The 17985-nt window shown below is 33.5% G+C and overlaps 1 protein-coding gene across 16 annotated transcripts in view; it reads right to left on the bottom strand.

The window, feature by feature from the left end:
• Positions 1-2057: 2057 nt before the first annotated feature.
• LOC110446740 (nuclear hormone receptor HR96-like) overlaps positions 2058-17985 on the bottom strand; it is a 291811-nt gene continuing 275883 nt past the window's right edge. For 14 of the 16 annotated variants that reach the window (XM_021492033.1, XM_021492039.1, XM_021492031.1 and 11 more), the window contains 2 exons: positions 9668-9849; positions 2058-9070 (listed from right to left, as the gene is read on the bottom strand). In XM_021492033.1, the coding sequence (XP_021347708.1) occupies positions 8281-9070; positions 9668-9849 (972 nt within the window). In that variant the 3' untranslated portion in view covers positions 2058-8280. The remainder of the gene's footprint in view (positions 9071-9667; positions 9850-17985) is intronic. The other 2 variants (XM_021492026.1, XM_021492029.1) reach the window with 1 other exon arrangement.

The raw sequence follows: 17985 nt of genomic DNA, 5'->3' as shown, positions 1-17985 counted from the left end.
TTTATTTTTTCAACATTTATGAGGTCATAACAACAATGGGTTTATGGACATATTGAATGAATCGCGTTAGCGATTCATGTAAAATATGTCCAAAAACCCATTGTTGTTATGACCTCATAAATGTTGAAAAAATAAAAATCATTCCTTAAGTATGGTCTCCAGTTGTCAGTTCCAACTGGGTTAGAAACAGGTATACATGGTCTCCAGTTATCAGTTCCTACTTTGTTAGAAACAGGTATGTGTGGTCTCCAGTTGTCAGTTCCTACTTTGTTAGAAACAGGTATGTGTGGTCTCCAGTTGTCAGTTCCTACTGTTGTAGAAATTGGTATGTGTTGTCAGTTTCTACAGTGTAAAATGCAGGTATGTTTGGTCACCAGTTTTCAGTTCCTACTGTTGTAGATACTGGTATGTGTTTACTCCAGTTGCCAGTTCCCATGGTGGTATATATAGATATGTGTGGTCTCCAGTTGTCAGTCCCTGCTGTGGTAGATATTGGTATGTGTTGTCTCTTGTTGTCACTCCCCACTGTGATAGATATTGGTATGTGTAGTCTTTAGCTGTCAGTCCCTACTGTGGAAGATATAGTTTTTTTTAGACTCTGGTTGTCAGTTCCTACTGTGGTAGAGTTTTTTTTAGTCTGTAGTTGTCAATTCCTACTGCGGTAGATACAGTTTTTTTAGTTTCCAGTTGTCAGCTCCAACTGTGGTAGGTATTGGTATGCGTAGTCTCCAGTTGTCAGTTCCTACTGTGGTAGATATAGTTTTTTTTAGTCTCTAGTTGTCAGTTCCTACTGTGGTAGCTATAGTTTTTTTTTAGCCTCTAGTTGTCAGTTCCTACTGTGGTAGATATAGTTTTTTTAGTCTCTAGTTGTCAGTTCCTACTATGGTAGATATAGTTTTTTTAGTCTCTAGTTGTCAGTCCCTACTGTGGTAGATATAGTTTTTTTAGTCTCTAGTTGTCAGTTCCTACTACGGTAGATATAGTTTTTTTAGTCTCTAGTTGTCAGTTCCTACTGTGGTAAATATAGGTTATTTTAGTCTCTAGTTGTCAGTTCCTACTGTGGTAGATATAGGTTTTTTTAGTCTCTAGTTGTCAGTTCCTACTGTGGTAGATATAGGTTTTTTTAGTCTCTAGTTGTCAGTTCCTACTGTGGTAGATATAGGTTTTTTTAGTCTCTAGTTGTCAGTTCCTACTGTGGTAGATATAGGTTTTTTTAGTCTCTAGTTGTCAGTTCCTACTGTGGTAGATATAGGTTTTTTTAGTCTCTAGTTGTCAGTTCCTACTGTGGTAGATATAGGTTTTTTTAGTCTCTAGTTGTCAGTTCCTACTGTGGTAGATATAGGTTTTTTTAGTCTCTAGTTGTCAGTTCCTACTGTGGTAGATATAGGTTTTTTTAGTCTCTAGTTGTCAGTTCCTACTGTGGTAGATATAGGTTTTTTTTAGCCTCTAGTTGTCAGTTCCTACTGTGGTAGATATAGGTTTTTTTAGTCTCTAGTTGTCAGTTCCTACTGTGGTAGATATAGGTTTTTTTAGTCTCTAGTTGTCAGTTCCTACTGTGGTAGATATAGGTTTTTTTAGTCTCTAGTTGTCAGTTCCTACTGTGGTAGATATAGGTTTTTTTAGTCTCTAGTTGTCAGTTCCTACTGTGGTAGATATAGGTTTTTTTAGTCTCTAGTTGTCAGTTCCTACTGTGGTAGATATAGGTTTTTTTAGTCTCTAGTTGTCAGTTCCTACTGTGGTAGATATAGGTTTTTTTTAGCCTCTAGTTGTCAGTTCCTACTGTGGTAGATATAGGTTTTTTTAGTCTCTAGTTGTCAGTTCCTACTGTGGTAGATATAGTTTTTTTTTAGCCTCTAGTTGTCAGTTCCTACTGTGGTAGATATAGGTTTTTTTAGTCTCTAGTTGTCTGTTCTATATACTTTGTAGTCTGTTGGCAATATGATGTTACATTTCTAAACTTTAATTTAGAGATTTTAGAAATGTATGGGGGGTTTTTCACAGAAAAGTATCTTTTTTGAAAATAAACAGACAATAAAATAAACAACAAACTTTCTGGCTATCATTTCAAGCTACCATTTATTGAGTGAATTAAGTATGACACATGTCGTTAGTGGTAATACATGATGTTTTAATGTTCTTTAAAACGTAAGGGGGGTGGGGAGGGTAATTTTCTTATGAAATAACAAAACAAATTAAAGGATCACATACATTCGTTACAACCCGTTGTAAAAATTGTCCCATTTAATGGGACTTTCCAAACATGGTTCTTGTATTTCTCCTCAATTATTCAAAATAAATCCACCAGATTTTTTTGACAAAACACCGTACCTTCGGTATATGTGTTAAATAAAAAGAAAACGAATTAGAATCAAAGAAAGGGAAAGATTATTTATAACTTACTGGCAGTTTACATGTGTGAACATGCGTAAATAAAACACTGCACATGTGGTTGTATCATAATGATTATGTGATTTAACATAATACAAGTCATAAATGATCGGTGATTACCCCTTTTTGGGCCTCACTATAGTGAATTCCCCTAACGGAGCCTCATTAAAGTGATTTCCTCTTTTTGGAGTCTCACTAATGTGATTAACCCTTTCTGGAGCCTCATCAAAGTGATTTTCCCCTTTTGGGGCCTCACCAAAGTGATTACCCCTTTAGGAGCCTCACCAAAGTGATTACCCCCTTCGAAGCCTCACCAAAGTGATTTTCCCCTTTTGGGGCCTCACCAAAGTGATTACCCCTTTAGGAGCCTCACCAAAGTGATAACCCCCTTAGGAGCCTCACCAAAGTGATTTTCCCCTTTAGGAGCCTCACCAATACAATAACACAATTTTCATGCCAGCCATGTACCCTAATGATCAAAATACCTCTGCAACCCCAGCAACTTTTTTGCAGAATTACACCTCGACAATCTTTAGAAAAGATTAACCTGTGATTCTCCGGGTTTCAAACCCTCCAACTCTCAGACATACAAGTTTTTTCACAACAAATCAGTATATTTACAATGTCCAAATTTTGTCACATTTATACTAAGTATATAATATATATATATAATGTATATATGCCGATACACGGGGATACAGATGATAGTGTAATTAATGAAATCCAGTTTATTGTCACAAAATTTATGACATCGGGTAATTCTAACACAAACATCATGCTCTAAAAATTATGACTGGTAGTTTTTTCAAAACTTGAAATATATATATATATATATATATATATTTGTATTCTTATCATAATTTTTTTTTTACAATATATGATGTGGCGATTGATTAACATAATTATCATTCCACGAACATCATTTATTAATTTGTTTAATGAGATACATGTGTGTAACATGATATGCTGCCCTAACAGTCTTACATCAAACAATTCAAAACAAAAAACGCCATTTATACAAAACTCCCTCACACGGACATCCGGTGCAGGGTTCTCTTACAACTATCTCCAATACTTCTCATATCCAGGTAATACAAAATACCTTATAAACAAGAATAAAACAAACAAACAAACAATCAATCAAAACATCAGTAATGCAGGGATAACCAATCGGGTAACTGAAACACAAAAATGAGCAAATATAAGGCCACCCATAAAAAAATCCACATTTGCTGTGCACCTACAAATTGATTAAAAAGGTAATTTCCCTGAAAAATAATTCCCCTTTCATATTCTAAATAATTCAGTTGAATAAAAATATCATTTTAAATTAATTAAGGTTTAACCCATTCACCCCTGAAGACACATTTTAACTCTTCCAATTCAAAGGTTGGAATAGTTATTTATAAATTTCAGGGGTTAATTGGTTAAAGAAATAATGTTAAGAAATTTGTACCTGGCAGTTTTAACATAAAGGAAGAGTACACTACAAAATAGTCTTTTTAAGGATGGCCAAAGTCTAGAACTGACTCCTTTGTAAGTTTTGTAAAACAAAACCTGTAGTGAAGACAAAATTTATCGAAGAAAATAAAAAAAATTGACAGTGAAAAACAACAGGTTTTCAAGGATAACAAACAGTCATTTTGTGTTGAAAAAAAACCCAAACTGAGACCGAGAAGAAAATCCCTTCTGTAAGTCAGAAATTCAAACGCTACAAAAATTTCACAATCCTTCCATGTTTCTATACAAAATTATCCCCCAAATCCTCCCATTTCAATATCCATCTATGGAGAGTTGCTCGCTCAGCAAACTCAAATTTATATAGAAAAAGTGAATTTGTTGAATCTTAAATTTACTGCACATACTTTTGACAAAGAACAAGTTCAAGATCAAATAAAATGCATCAATTAAACCGAAATGTTTAACATCAAAACCATCAAAAATCTAAACTATTTAGTAAGCCAGTGAAAGCTATAGGCTCCAATTGATATAGAAAAGGTACATTTGTTGAACTTTCAATTAAATGTACATTTTATGATAAAGAAAATGAAAAAAGTACAAAATCATAGGCAGTAAATCCAGTTATCTCCCTTGGGTTGTTCAGGTTTCATATTCCTAATTTGGAAGGATATATTTAACCCTTATTTTTGAGTTTTGAAACAGCAACACATTCTCTGTATGGTGAAATCTGTCTAATCTGACACCTGAATACTGCATAGAACAGATTAACTAGGGATTTTATATCATTATTTTGACAAACAGTCATATTGCAGGTACTTTTAAGACTTTTCTAGATGTCATATGCATAAATAGTCTATTTTTACAAAAATAAGAATGCAAAATGCATCTTCAAGCTGTCCTATGCATGAAATGTTGGCATGTTATAACTCATTTTATTTTATTTTATTAGCAACTCAACCACAAAATATGGTATTTAGAAAAATGATGTGATTTAAAGAACTTTAAAAAAAAAATGATCTTTTATAAAATATTTCATCTTTATCAAAAATGCTATAATCAAAACTCAAATTGTTATTTTTGAGAAGAAAAAAAAAATGTATTTGATTTCATCCCCGACAAATGGGATTGCTTCAAGCTCAGTCAACAGCCAAAAACAATTATATTTCTAAAACCATGTTTATTTCAGAAGGTAAACAACAAACTCTCTCATCATTCTTCAGGGGGAAATATATGTGTATAAACATTGATTAGATATTAATACATAAGCAAGAAAAAATAATATCCAGGAACATTGATAAAATGTTTATCATGTGAAAAAAATCAATACATTCATAACACCTTTTGACATGCACAATAATATCTGTGTTTTCCTATCACAAACATGGATTTAGAGCACTTTAATGTTTTTCTCCGTAATCAGGATTCAAATCTGCTACAGGAACAAATTTTATCATTATTTATATTTCCATTTCTCAATTTCAACTTTACTTTTATATATATACATGTATATATTATAATAAAAATGTTAAACAAGACGAAATGTAAGTAAACAAAATTTAACATCTTCTTTCATCAATTAAGTTGAATTAACTCACTGTATATATATATATATATATCAATGAAATTTAAAGAATGGTTGGAAGAGAATCAATTTCAAGGGAACAAAATCAATATATTGAACAGAAATTTAATAAAACTGTGTATCTGACATTTTCCTCTGCAGTTTTTTTTTTTTTACCAGCATGATACCTTTAAATTGAAATTTTGCGTGATTTCTTTTCATGCTGCATTTAATCAGGATGTAGCTTTGTGCAGGGCTTATTTAGAAGTATATCCTTTCATATACGGAACAAAGTGTTAGGAATATGAAAATCTGCTCATGCAATTTCTCGATTCCTTAAATAACCTGCATAGGATGATGGTTGCCCTATTAGCCAATCCTGTTTACCGGTAAGCCTATTGAATGAGCTTACTGCCGTGGAAAGACAGTACAATATTTCACTTTTTTTCCTCTATCCCACAGGGAAAAATAACAATGAAAACATCTGCATCACGGGGAACCGATGTTTGAAGCATAACATTTTACATGTTCTTACTTTCAGAAAAATTAAAACATCGGCTTGGATTTTCAGAGAAATTGAAACATTTGCTGAAATCAATATTTTATTGTTTGTACCGTCTACCCGTTACAGGAAGGAATAACGACAGATACACAGATTTCTCATTACCAGCACTATACAAAAAATTGATATTTCATAATCAATGGATGTGGTTAATACTAAAAAAAATCATAAGCAATTTACATTTCACTTCCCAAATTCAAAACAAAACAAAATTTGAGGGATTAACAACCATACTTATATTTTCTAAAATATGTTCTGAAATTATAAACAGTTTATTATGATACCAACAATCATTTCAAAAATATTCTATGGCCAATTTTTCATTTGTGGTAAGTCAACATTTGAAATGTAAATATCAAAATATGGTTTCCCGATCATAATGACTAGGATTTTATTAGTATCATTAATCATATTCGCTTTTAAGCATAGCACTATAATTATTGTATAATCATAGGATATATAATATTTTATTTAAAAATTTTGAAAACACTATCAAATATACACACGAGTCGCCACAGGACCAATATTACTGCGTCTATGGCGATTAAACTACTTGGTAAGAAATATAGGGCAATAGTAACGGGACACATTAGTGTGACAATAATAACCTCTGGACTCTACATGGATTTACGCTACAATGATTTTATCACATAGACAAGAGAAACAGGCACTTCAATGTTTCAGCATTATTCAGTTATTATTGTTATTTTCCCCCTCAACTATACATATTAGTGACACCCAGGCATGGAGTGTCTATAGACGAGTACAAACGAAAAATGATGGCAAATGCACAGTTCCTCGCTTTGTATTTGCACAATATTTACTTGAGCACAAAATCATGGCAAACGATATATTTCCAGTAGTAGATGCAATATTCTATTATCTTGACCACCTCTAACAGTGGCACTTGATTGTGACTTGAATCAGTACTTATGATCAATGAATGAATTTTCTACAAAAGAAAACAAAAAATGAATTGTCTCCCTTTGAATATTCCTCCTAACATGAAAATGAATGTTTTTTAACTAATATACATAAATATTACGAGGAAGCACTGTTCTGCTTTATCTAACAAGTAACTAGTTTATTCTTGTTATACCATGATGTTCTATTAAACATGAACCCCAGGAACTATTTAAACACTCTATTTCATTGATGCCATTTGTTGTCGATGGTGCAGAGGTCAACGTGTTCCAGATGTTTACAATTTTGAGTTGTAACAAGGAAAACATCCGAGGACAACAATAATACCTAGAATTACACTGTTCAGTACAGCGTACATGTTTTACACGATTTCTTGGACATTTCTCATCTCTTTTTTTTTTTTTTTTAACTTCCTCTTTCTTTCTCACCAGATTCTTCTGAAGATGTTGATTTAACAAGTTTCTTCCATAAAAAATCACTTTGTTTTTATCTGTGTTTATAGTACTGCTTCAGTGAAGTGCCACCATCTTTAACAAACATCAATTTACACTAAATGTAATCACCGGAGAAATTGATAAAAAATTGTCAACAAGAATAGTTCTGTATATATTTTTTTCAGATCGAATCTGCACAGAAAGTATGTCTTTGGCCGATGTCATCCTCTGGTTTCACAACATGTTTTGAGCACGCTGTTTTATCTGTAGCTTTCTGTTTCTGGATCGCCCAAGAACACAAAGACGAATATCCCACACTGACCAATCATATCTTGGTAAACCGATACGACCTTGATCAATATTTGGCAAAATGTACATCAGTGTTGCAACATTAAAGGTCCAACCATCCATGTCGTCCATTTTGCGTTTTTTTTTATCCTGAGATTTATATATAAAGTACATAACGGTATGAATTGGACAGTGTCATTTTTCGTTTGTCATTTCTGTTTCTTCTGTTATGGTACTCTTGTTAAACACTTGGACTAAAATAACTGTACACGTATTACCGTATGGACGAAGACTGCCTGTTTGATATCAAGACATAGTTTCACGATAATATATATATATACTTCACTAAGTGGATCTGAACATCACCTTGACCTCTTCCTCACACGGCTGTAGCCAATCACCAAACCATGAAACTTTGCCCCTTCCTGGCATGCCAGTCAAACCACCAATCGCAGAAGGCGATGTTTGCCCACTTGGCTTAAAAGGCAGAATATTGTGGCACATAGTTGAACTGCGAATATCGCCAAACTCTGTCTCAGTTTTCAACTGGGTGTCGTGACAACGATCACGTGACACAAGACGTGTATTCACCGGCAGTATATCCCAGGACATGGCTGGATACTGTCAAATATCACACAAACCCCTCCACTGGGCTTTCAGCATTACGCTACTTCGTTCTTCACGTTGAGGTCGAGCACCTCCTTCATCAAAGGCTGGATACCCTCAGGATTCACTTTGAGCAAAACGTGCGAGTGCTCTTCGTTCAGGTTGCGAATGTCTGTGAGTTTCATCAGAAGTTTGGGATAGAGAGAGCGCACTAGACTAGAAGGGTACCTAGACTCCATGTAGCGTAACAGGAGGAGGGCGTACTTGTCTTGTTCCTGACAGATATATGTTTTGTCAGTCACATTTGTACGATCCGGTGAGAAAAGGGAGATAACCAGTAACAATATAAGCATGGTTTCGTCTGCCTTCAAATCTATTGCTAAAGATTTTGTAAACTTCATGTGCTCCTCGAATAAGCCGCCTCCCTCTCCCATCTTGAGCTGATCCAGAGACATGGCGTTACTCTCATTATCAAAGGGATCCAAAAAATGTTGTTTTTCCTTATCGAACGTGATGACGGAGCGAATGATGAGCAGCTCTATGCTACCTCCTTTTAAAAGACTGATCTGGTCAGTCTGAGAGAGAGACTTGAAAGATTTTATTTTCTTAGCCATATCGATCACCCTCCGTACACTCAACTCTGCTATATTGACCAAGTCCAAGAAAGAGGCATTTTCTCGTGGGATTTCCGAGTCGATGCTGACCTCCAGGGACTGACGATAAGCGTTGACAACTTCGTTGATGAGGTAGTCCTCGTCGGGTTCGAGAACGCGGACCTTCCCTGTGTAGCTATTGGATGTACTCACATCACTTATCTGATTTTTCCTTTCAGGGTCTCGTACTTTTCTGTAAAACAAGAAAATCATACCTTTGAAAGCACGGTATATATGGTTTATGTGCATTTTTCAATCCGAAGATATTTCCAGATGCCAAAGTATTCAGTCTTATTTAGAATTTGAATGTATTGCATAAAAACAAGATGAAAATGTACAATTTATTTAATTTCATAGTGACATTTCATCATGAAAATTTCCAATATTTATCATTGCACATTACAACACAATTATTTTTTGACATATTCATTTATTTATAATCCAGAGTTAAATGTCAATAAATGTTTTACTTATAATATCAATTAACAAACTTGAAAAATTCAACAACAAAAATAGATATCATAAATATTATGGAGTTGTTGTCAGTGAATCAACATGTACAATGAATGTTTTCCTTATAACAGTTATCTCCCCTTGTCCAGCAACTTTTTTTCTGTATTTTGGCTCGACTAATATATCTTTCCAAAATCTTGACTTGGATGCAGTCAATTTTTGTAAAGATATTTTGTAAATATCGATTTAAAACAATTTTTTTAGTATTTTCTTTTTAATCATTGACTTAAATTTTGGCCATGGGGGCTGCTCCTTAGCATTGTACACTAAAACTCACTGTCCTTTTGTGCACCTATTCTCCTCAATTCTCTGCTTTTTACGACTTTTCTCCTCCTCAGTCAGGATGTATTCTTTTCTCATGCCAATTTCAAAACATTTCCTCAGACGACATCGTTTACAGAAGCGGCGATTGGAGACATCCATTTTGCATTTCTCTTCGTATGGACATTTGAAATATTCCTGAAAAATTATAGGTGAAAATCAGTATAAGTATTTTGACATCCATCTAAGGCAGATAAAGTTAAAATATTTTCCTACAATTTTCCCCCCATCAATTGATTGGAAATTACTAAAATGAGTGGCTTGTGGCATAGAATTAACAGAAAGTACATTTGTATACCAAAATACTTTAGTTTGGCTAAGACAGGTTTCAGGTTATGCATCTAATGAAAAATATATGTTCTGGTTTGTACAGGTTTTTGTTTTAACAGTTTTTGAATTACACAGGTCTTGCATACATTCCGTTTACAGGTATATATATATTCTGGTCTGTACAGTGTTTTAGATTACACAGGTTTCTGTTTACAATTTGTAGACAATATATAAAGTTTATGCATACAATGTCAAAAATAGAAGTTCTGGTTTGTGCAGGTTTTTGTTTTAAAAGTTTTTGAATTACATAGGTCTTACATAATTCAGTTAACAGATATATATATATTCTGGTTGGCACAGTGTTTTAGATTACACAGGTTTCTGTTTACAATTTTCAGACCATATATAAAGTTTATGCATACAATGTCAAAAATAGATGTTCTGGTTTTTACAGGTTTTCATATCATAAAGGTTTTTCGTTGAGATTACACCGGTTCAATTTACACTAAACTCACTGTCCTTTCTAGACAACTGGAGAACTCTGTAGAAAATTTCAGGTGTTATATATATCCAAACACCCGCAGCGTAACTCTACACAGGCAATAGATTATGAAATCACATCTAGTAATCCCCTGAGGATCATCTCACAGTTCTGGAAAGCTTAAAATTCCTACACCCCGATATACCTGAACAAATCTTTCATGAATTTCTAAAATCGTAGTCATTAAATCTGCTGTACATATGAAATTGTAGCCTCAGGTAATTTTTTCGCAGGTATTTTTTTCGTTTTTCTCTAAAGTCAGAATCTATTTCTGTACAGACTAATTCAGTATAATGAACTTAATTAAATGTTGAAAAATGAGCACCTCGTGTTTATGTGTAATTAGGAGTTTAAAATTGTCATTCAAGGAAGACATGTATCTTTACAGAGTTCAACAAACCATCACAAGGCAGATAAAGAGGTAGAAAACATGGCCGCTTTGATTTTCTTTACCTGGGGATATAATTGGTTTCTGTTCTCCTTCAGTGTCACTGAAACCAGGTAAAATGTCGATATCTTGTTGACATCTTGCTACAATTTACTCGATAACTATTACACTGCGTCATGGATTACGATCACACGATCATCCATGTCACCATAATCAATACAACATACTACCGGGCCCACATTGAAACTGAAGGACAGAAAAAAAGTCTCGTTTTAAATAACGATTTTATCAATATTTCTTCATCAGTTCTTTGAAAGAGGTCTTGAGCAGTAAAAACGAATCTTACACTATCTGCATTTCACTAACGAAGTGTGTTTTTCAGTTTTTTATATATATATATAAATATATATATTTGTAAACCATTTAACGAGACACTATTTTGATACTTGTTCGCTTGCATCAGTACACGAGACCTACATGTAGGCAGTGAGGGTGATAAGAATCGCTGGGGAAAGGGTATATTCAATGATTGATGAGACAATCTCATTTCACCTGTGAACATATATACGTGGATGGTCCCAGCGAGGCTGATACCACACCAAACATGATGATCTAATGATTCTTCCCACGTCACACTCAAAAATTTGTCTCCTTAGGAAGTTCGTTAATTAAAACACAAAAAATATTTGTGGAAGTTGAACATGTATAACTCCGAAGTTCTATCATTTAGATTCTTCCAAACTTTCAAATAATTTCCGTTTCAAATATCTTAATTATAAATAAATATCTTATAGTAAAAATCCATTAAGGAAACTCTATTCCAATAAAGCATGTTTTTCATCCATCTCATATATGCATTAGCGTGTTCGCAGAAAACTTTTCACACAAAGTATACAGTATACAGTCAAGTTTTCAAAAAATGTGTTTGCCAATTTAAAGAAAAATAAAATTGTTTCATTATTCACATTTCCAGAGACCTAACAATACTTGTAATGTAGTAAACATAAGGGGGAAAAACAAATATAAAAAAAAATCACAAACAATCCATGTAATTTACATGTCACGAAATTCTACAGTTACAAACTGAGATGAAAACTTTGTGATAAACACTCTAAAATCCGAAGTGATTTTTTTCTCCTGACACAACAAATTTTTTTTTTCGCCCCAAAAGAAAGTGACAAGAACTATAATTATGTGGTACAGTGTAATAGTAAGGCATGTTCTCAGTAGTTTTTTACTTTTATTTTACAACTTTTGTGTCATGTACTTTATTAGTACAAATCTCTTCATCACGTTTATTCCAGGTTTTACGTATCGAGTTCTACATAAACAACTCTAATCGCAGGCTGTGCTGACTGGGTGTCGCACTGTGTGGTTGTTTAACCTTAAGTGAATAGGAACGCACTTTAAAAAGAACCCATCTTGCATTTTGTATACAAACCAAATTTTGAAATATTTTATATAATTTTCTGCAATAGAAAAATATAAATCAATGATCAAATTTTGTAATATTAACCCTTAAATGATTTAAACAGACACATTTTTCTTTATTGTTCATGAATATCAGATTAAGTTGGGACCAGCAAAATTCATTTTTTTCCAGATAAAAATATATATGTTATGTCGGTTTTCAGGACCCTTCAATTTGACCTCATGCAGAGAGGTTAGTTTTAGTTTGTATCATTATATAGGTATGGACAGTATGAACAGTTAAAAAAAAATGTTTAAACTTTTCAAACTGAACCCTGTATAAACCAGACTTTCGACACTGCCGCACTATTTATTTAAATAAAAACCAGTTGTAATCTGACAATCCAAAAAAATACAAAATGGTGTTAAATTTCTACTGTTTTTACTGCACTGAAAGATACCCTGAATCTTACACGGTGAATCTTACAACCTTTCAAAATTACATTCCCCACCCTCCTTCAATTTAAGCATATCAAGAGGTAGGGTTATTCAGAAAGTATAAATCTCAAAACTCCAGGACAAAAAAGACATTCGGTATCAAATGACAAGGAACTACAAAGTAACCTTGCTAATACATCAGAAATGTAAAATAAAACCCACACATCAATTTTACGCAGCCTATTACACGGACTAATTAAGTTTGAGCTCCTAGATCTTGTACAATGGTAAATTCAATCCAATTGGTCGGATATTGAATTCAATCGAACATTTCTAGATTGGCCCTGCGATACCAAAGTATTTCATTACAGAGTCCATCAATTTTTTGAAACAAAATCTATCAATTTTTTGAAAAAGATATTCAATTTTCTATCGATCACATAATGCTATTAAGTCATTTAAATGATCATGTCATTAAAATTTAATGGACTGCTTTCTTTCATTTACATTATGTCATTACAAATTTAAAGGATCACTACAATCTCTGATCTTGATATCAATTTGAACAACTTTCTTTCTCTTTTTTTACCCCTGACCCGAAACGAGCGTTAACCCAATATTCCTTATCAGAAAATGCACAGAAGTTTTAAGGTATCTTTCAGACAGAATTCTTTTTTTTTTTCAAATCTAATTGATCATAAAGTCATATGTCCGCAGATGAAATGTACAGGTTCTCCGAGTATCGTATCAAGGCACATTAGCGGAGCTTGATACCAGACGACAGTAACCCGTTATGTGTATATAGATCGATTCAAGCCCTTGTAAAGCATTTAGTCGTTGTAACATGTTGTGCATTAATGCTGACTGGTGAAAAATATCAACATTGTAACAAAATGGCGTCAAGGCTAAATGAAACGCATACTGTATATATTCAATAAACATAAATTGAATTAACTTCCATTGGAACAGACATGCACAACATTAATGTAACGAAACAGAACATCTTATTGAAACAGGTGATAAACTGTTATTCAGTTTAGTCTTGTTTTCATAATTCGCCTTTTTTTTTATACATATTGATTGTCCTTTGAAATGGCACTGACAAATGTAGCCAAAACGAGGGAAAAATTGTGATTTTATGTTTCTTTGTTAAATTTGTTATTCTTCACACAGAATTTAAAAAATACATTTTAAGACGTACGAAGTAACATACTGTATCATTGAAAAGAAAAGAAAATCTGCAAATAGGGGGTGTCACCACATGTGGATTTGTCAAGCCTGGCAAGCTCTCGCGCAGATGTTGTTAAATATTTCACACTTTTTTTTTTACGCAGATCGTCATATACAGAAATCTCATGCGACCATTACAATAAGACAACCCTATTATAACCAACATGTACCTAAATATGGAAAACTTTACAAAAGGTTAAATCACAAAGTATTCAAAAAAAGACCAGGAAGGACTGCTTGGCTGAGCACCTACTGAGATTACCTTTCTAGGGTGTTATTTTTTTTTCATCAATTAGAATTGTTAAATGAGTAAACAAGTTTTCTTGAAGTCGGAGTGATTCCATTTTTAATGACCGTAATTAACACTTTGAGATCACATATCGTTCCCAAAAGAAATACTGACCTTGCAGATACAGAAATAAATATATACACCTGTATCGATAATTTAAAGATCGATAAACACCGACTGGAGATAAACTCTTTTGATATTTTTACACAAAATCAAGTTTCCTACAAACACTTATTACAAATTATTATCAAAGAATTGACCAGGAAACATGAAACTCAAATTCTGCCTTCAGGGAACGAATTACTTCAGTCATTTGCTGGAGACCATTACTAGCCTGATTGACTGTATTTGCAAAAGTTCTGTCTATGAAGGCCGTTGAAAAGAAGCAGAAATATTTTTTATAGACATGTGGTGTTCATTTAAAAACAATTCATTAAGATATATCAAAGAATAACGGAGGGAATCTTTATAAACAGGTCGGTATCGACAGGCTGTCGAAACAAATCTAACCTGAATTTGGTATTCTGTCTTTGTGTATTGCAGTTATCTTCTCTTGGGAGCAGGTATTGATTGTAACGTCACTTGTTTGTGAGAGTAACGTCATCAGTTTTTGAGAAAACAACGTAATTTTATCACACAAACCAATGACGTAACAATCAATACCTGCTCCCAAGAGAGGATAACTCTGCACAGCACAAACGGAATATAGACAATGAAATGAAAACACTGTATTATATTCAGTATATATAAATTGACTGATTGTTTTAGAGTTTATAAGTTTTAGAGATATCAATTGTCAAAACGATTGGCATGGGTGGTCCTAAGATGTAGGCCTCCCTGTATATAGAGTGAAATAATACAGTATACATTATGAACCATGGCTGTTATTACGAAGTTAACCCTCCAGGCAAACGGGCTCCTTGCCCTATGTCATATCAGATTTCCTGAGCAAGCTGCACTCAACGACCTCACCAGGTAGATCAGCCACTTTGCACTATAGCCACAAGCTTTAACATGACCTACATAGTCCTCCGACTGTTTTTATACCAGTGACCTCAAACAACCCTAACCCAATCCTCTAACAAAAACCCTAGCAAACACAAAACCTTTTTATTTTCAACTTCATCACTTAAAACACAAACACACAGAGAAAAAGACGATATCTAGTTTATATGAGTAGTTGTTTAAAATAATAGGTGTCAGATATAATAAGAGTGAAAATCTGTTGCATAAATTAGGCAGTTACGGAGAACAATTTGTTGTAAATGTTTATTGCGAAGCTAACAAATTACAGCCTAGTTGTGGTAGAGAGTACCATCTGGTGGGTTGGGCCGTCTGTAACCACATATGAACATGAAGTGTTGTACAAGTCCATCGGGACAGAAGCATTCACTTCCTGTTACAAGGAACAGCCCACAGTCGCATCAAGCACTAAATTAGCTTTAAAAACACGGAAAGTCAAAACTTTTTTTTTTTTGCTCCCCCCCCCCCCCCAGAAAGTTTTTATATATACCAGAATTTAAAATAATTTTTGAAATATTTTTTTTTCATATGATTTTGTTTATTCTTTTGTTGTTATCTGATAATGTTTTGCAACAGTTTTGTGTGTGCATTTAAACTTTTTTGTTTTAATATTTTGCAACATCTTTGTAATATTTGGGTAATGTTATTGTTATATATTCGATATTTTTTGTGAGATTTTATAAATGGTGAATCCCTTCAGATTATGGTCATAACGATTTACGCAGCAGTCAACTGACTTATGGTAGCTCACCGATAGAAATATCAATCAATGTGTTAGAGATGGAAGATGATAGATTATGTAACGCATTACACACATACATATAGAACACGCCATAAAGACAGATTAAGTCCGACCCACACATCGCTATGTGGAAAAATGTGCCCACAGACATCGGGGTTCTGTTCCTCATAAGTGTCGCTATCTGACTTTGAAATGATCCATCTTATTACCATATAGCTCCAAAATGTCGTAAACGGGGCTTACCTGTGCCTTGATACAGGTAAGTATCCTATGATGGTCCGTGGCACGTTACTCGCTGTGTGTGATACGAGTACTACCGTCCAGATTATAGAAAAGCTGTTTTCCTAGGAATAAACTACTAACAAACTTATCTGGCCAATAAGGAAAACTGTCTATACATTAGACAACTTGATCCTAAGGACACTGTCCCTATACAGGTGCAAAATGTTAGAATTTTAGGTTAGCCTGCACTGTCCCACTACATGATCACATAAATTGGTTAAAGTGAAATCTCCGGAAGAAGAATGGTTTTCTTTTTTTTATCCTTTGCCTAAGATGACACTGAATATAGCAAAATTGGTCTGTTGCAACTTTTCACATTTTTTCTCTGAAGTGTTTTGATTTCCTTGTGTACCTTAACACATCTAAATGTACCATTTTCCAAATTTTGGCTCAGCTATGTGACCTCATTGTGTGCAGAGACTACTGTGTGACCTTATTCTGTGTATAGAGACTACAGTGTGACCTTATTGTGTATAGAGACTACTGTGTGACCTTATTGTGTGCAGAGACTACTGTGTGACCTTATTGTGTGCAGAGACTACTGTGTGACCTTATTGTGTGTAGAGACTACAGTGTGACCTTATTGTGTGCAGAAACTACTGTGTGACCTTATTGTGTGCAGAGACTACTGTGTGACCTTATTGAATAGATAATAGATAAATGTGTAAATATTAAGGACATTTATCTATAAATATAACCTCTATTGTTCCTATTGTTTCTCTGAATTATTCTAAATTTTACAACACCAATTTTTTTTCTTTTTTTTTTTTCAGCTGTTTTCATTTGTTATAAGACAACTGTTTTCATTTGTTATATGACAGCAATCTTATTAATTAAGTTATATTGTTATGTTTAGTAAGTTCACACAATTTAAAATGAATGATTAATTATGTGCATCTCAATAGCCGGATGCACTTACACATGTCACCAACTTTTCATTTATATTTATACGGTTTTTTATTATTTAACAAATTAAAATTACATTCAAACCTGTCATTAAGATATATCTTGCGGGTTCCCATTTGCATCCATATGAAAATTATCAAGATATTAGATAATTTGTCAAAGTATTACAAGAGTGAATAAGCGAAAGTAAAATTAAAATCGATACATCATAATAGATTTGCTGCCTTTTCATATAGCAAGTTACAAAAAGCTTTAGATTGCAAAAGAAAAAGAAAGAGAGAAAAAAAAAGGAAAAGACTGAGAGACAAGGAAAGAAAATGAGAGACAAGAAAAGAAAAATATTGTTCCTGTAAAAAACATGGGGAGAAAACAAAAATCACTGAAAATTTAGGATTTAAAATAAAGCATTATAAAATCACATAGGATAAATATTCTACATAAATTTATCTCTAGAGAATTAACAGTGTAATATAAGGCATGGGTTTAAACTAGATCATAATCTTTAATCCTAGGCTTTCAAAATGTTCCTGTAATGATGTTCTTGGCAATATTTCAAATCACGGTTATAATTTGAAGTCTCAGAACTTCACAGCAATGCCTTCCCTCACCAGGGGCAATACAGAAAGGTATGCTCTCTTTGATGGGTGAAACGGCCCAGTGACGAATAACTAAGATCTATCCCAGTAAACTTATACGAAAATTAGACATGATTACAATAATAGCTAACTAGCCTTCTATGATAAATGCTTTCAGGG

This window comes from Mizuhopecten yessoensis, unplaced genomic scaffold (genome assembly GCF_002113885.1).
Source record: "Mizuhopecten yessoensis strain PY_sf001 unplaced genomic scaffold, ASM211388v2 scaffold2977, whole genome shotgun sequence".
Classification (NCBI taxonomy): domain Eukaryota; kingdom Metazoa; phylum Mollusca; class Bivalvia; order Pectinida; family Pectinidae; genus Mizuhopecten; species Mizuhopecten yessoensis.
This window is presented reverse-complemented; position numbering and strand designations above follow the sequence as displayed.